At 52.0% G+C, this 3,061-nt stretch overlaps 2 protein-coding genes across 2 annotated transcripts; one reads left to right on the top strand and one right to left on the bottom strand.

Annotated features, from left to right (window-relative positions):
• Positions 1–286: 286 nt before the first annotated feature.
• Positions 287–1,312, top strand: GUITHDRAFT_162783 (hypothetical protein; the record flags this gene model as incomplete). The annotated part of the gene is made up of 6 exons (XM_005834077.1): positions 287–632; positions 692–796; positions 855–892; positions 951–980; positions 1,029–1,135; positions 1,275–1,312. Exons 1-6 carry the CDS (start codon positions 402–404, stop codon positions 1,310–1,312), a joined length of 549 nt encoding a protein of 182 aa, XP_005834134.1. The 5' UTR covers positions 287–401.
• Positions 1,313–1,806: 494 nt separating this feature from the next.
• GUITHDRAFT_69967 (hypothetical protein) lies at positions 1,807–2,530 on the bottom strand (the record flags this gene model as incomplete). The annotated part of the gene is made up of 3 exons (XM_005834076.1): positions 1,807–1,959; positions 2,010–2,123; positions 2,168–2,530. 3 exons carry the CDS (start codon positions 2,528–2,530, stop codon positions 1,807–1,809), a joined length of 630 nt encoding a protein of 209 aa, XP_005834133.1.
• Between the last annotated feature and the right edge of the window lie 531 nt (positions 2,531–3,061).

The raw sequence follows: 3,061 nt of genomic DNA, 5'->3' as shown, positions 1-3,061 counted from the left end.
TCCTCTCTCCTTCTCTCTTTCCTCCCTTCCTTCCCCCCCCCCCCCCCCCCCCCATCTTGCTTCAGTTTTCCACAGAAAACATTTCACAGCCTCCCATTCACTGTCATCTCTGTTGCCTTTCCATCGCCTGCTCTTTGCACGTCCTGTTTCTCATGCTGGATGCTTCCTGCCTCTTAAACCCATCACCATTTCAGTTCTACTAGTACCATTTCAGATCTCCTCTACCTTTCGCTGAAAGCTATCATCTCTTATCACCGGCATTGCTCTGATGCTGTGCTCTTGTACCAGGTGTCTTCCTGAGTCTGCAAAAATCCCCGATGGGAAGCTACTGATGATCTCACCAAATCCCTCCGCCTTGCTTGTGAAATCAGTGGACAATCCTCTAACGTATTCTGATCGGCATGGCCGGGAATGTGGGCAGCTTGGCAATAGTGACTTCTTGTCTGCTCCTCCTTGAGCTCGCGTTTGCAACCAACAGTCATGGAGCTCCTTGCTCCACCGCGAGTCACCGACTCCCTTCCACAGCATGCCAGTCTGGGATCTGCCCAGGTCAACTCTCCACGAGGTTACGTGGGGGCCTGCAGATCTCATCCAAGATGAGTGAGAACCAATTCACGTACAAAGATCAGCTGGTGAGGCATCTCCCTTGCCTGATGGCACCTCCTTCCCCCGCAAACTGACTGGTGAGCAGATGCTGAACCAGTACGCGGGTCTTAAGAAGGAGGTCGAGGACCTCCAGCAGGAGTTGAAGAAGGATCACGAAGACCTCGAGAGCCTCCGAGACGCTCTGGATGAGGTGAAGCTGCTGGGAGGACGAAGTCCCTTCCTCTTCCTTCCTTGACACCTCGGCGCAGCTTGAGATCTACAAGTGCAAAGCTCCTCCAGAGTTCGAGTGCGTTCCCTTTGCGCTTAATCCTGCGCCAGCACTGACGTGTGTCTGTTGGTTTCAGCAAGATCCGCAACTTGCCCCCTCCACTACAGTACTGATCCTATGAGTTCAGAGTCAACAACAGATTGACTCGTTGCAGGTTTCGGTGGGGAGAGACTTTCTCAACGTGGGACCCACAAACTGTAGGAGACATTCTTGAGTCACAACTGAACGGATTGGAGACGATGGTAGGATGGAAATCGAGAAGTAAGGTGTTATGACCATGAGAAGGTTGAGCAGAAGGAAGAAGATGTTGAGACGTATCTGAAACGGAAGGAAGAGTTGAGAGAGAACTTAGAGGTATGGAGATGCTTGCTACCTTAACTAGAGCTGATAACAATGGCAGGAAAGATTCGGAGATCTTGTGACCTTCTCAAGTACTGACGAGGAGGATGAAGAAACCGAAGAATGATCATGCGATTTATGCAAGTAAAACGAGAGGAAAACTGAAAATGGGAAAGCTGTAAATGGAATATCTCACGGTCCACCATAAAAAATTAAAGAACACCGTCTTGATGTGAACAAAGAAATACACAAATATCTGATCGAAAACTCTAAGTTTCATCTACGTCTTCTTCATCCGGACCAGACTCACTTCCTTCCTCTTCTTCGTCTGAATCTGACTCCCCTCTGGTATCAAGATCGCGAAACCGATGGTTGAGGTTTTCTTCAATGGAGCTTGAGCTGGATTCATCGTCCGATCCCTCCCCCGATCCCTCTCCAGACCCTTCGCTGTCTGATTTCTTTGACGCTCCTTCACTTTCGCCTCCATGTCCTCGCCGCGCAGCTCGCTCTGCGCTCCACGAGTCGAAGAAGCTCTGTTGCGCAGCCACCTGTCATGGTCCTCAGTCACTCACATCATCACCCGCATCCCTCCTTCATCTCACCACACTCGCGCTGTCTGTGCAGCTTGCGTAGGCTGTAAGCAGCTCCTTGTTCAGGTCGATGAAGCCTTGGCCCCACTTGAACTTGCTCAGTATGAGGTGAGTTTCCTCCTGGAAGCCAGCGATGAACAGACACGCGGCGATGGCCTGCGAGGCGTCTCAGAGAGCTGAGCAGCATGACGCAGCAAGTCATTTACCTCTACGCACGTCAGCTTGAAAGGCCTTCCATAGTTGACTGGGTTGGCAGCCACAAGGAACGGAAGCAGCCTGGGCTGCCCACCCTTGAGGGTGTGAAAGGGCATGTCATCGACCTTGACAGCGATCAGAGAGCGAGCAGAACAGCGACAGACGGCACCTTGTTCCAAGAGCAGTCAACCACACAGATGCCATCGCTCTGAATGATGTCTCTGTCCATGGGGCACACTGATTGGGTGGCGGAGGGAGTCAGGACGATAGCGTTACCCCTGCACCTCTGTTGAGGCTTCAGCTCTCGGATCCATCCTGCTCTTGACAATTTCTTCCCCGTACATCGCTTAGCGTCGCACTGGCCGAAGTCCCACATGGCCAGCGGCAGCGGGAACCTCCTCCCAGCTGCATTGTCAGCATTTTGCCCCGGGATAAGAAGCTCGTCCCCTTCTTCATACACACGCCTGGAATGAAACCTGCTTCCTGTCCCTGCTGTCTTTGCCCGACCTCGTCCTCGTCCTCTTCCTCCCATCTTGTGAATCTAGGTTCGCGTGCCTGAGACCATCCAGTCAGAGTCACATCAAGAGCTGAGCGGCCTGTTATTAGTCGGAGAGCCGCATCTTTCAATGAAGAGAACGAAGTGCTCACCCTCCTCCTATAGACAGCACTTGATTCTTCTCGATAGTATGCCATGTACTCTATGACTTCATCTCCTTCCTCTCGTCCTATTTTTCTCCTTCCCTCCTCCTCCCCTCCCTCTTCCCCTATCTGTCCCTGCAACATTTTCAGCGCCGTATTGCACGTGTGCGCGGGCCAGCCCTCACACCTGTCTAAATATTTGAATCAAATCCAATCTAAATATTTGAATCAAATCCAATCGAACTGCTTCAGATTGAATCGAATGAAATCACAAAATCACCCCGATGAAAGCTTTGCTCAACGTCCTCCCATTCTCTTCTACTCTCCTTCCCCTCCCTCCCTTCTCTCTCCTCGCTCCTCCCTCCTCTCTCCTCCCTCCTCCCTCCTCCCTCCTCCCTCCTCCCTCCTCCCTCCTCCCTCACTC

Source organism: Guillardia theta (assembly GCF_000315625.1).
Source record: "Guillardia theta CCMP2712 unplaced genomic scaffold GUITHscaffold_27, whole genome shotgun sequence".
In the NCBI taxonomy this organism is placed as follows: Eukaryota; class Cryptophyceae; order Pyrenomonadales; family Geminigeraceae; genus Guillardia; species Guillardia theta.
Note: the sequence above shows the minus strand (reverse complement) of the source record. Positions and strands in the feature narration are given on the sequence as shown.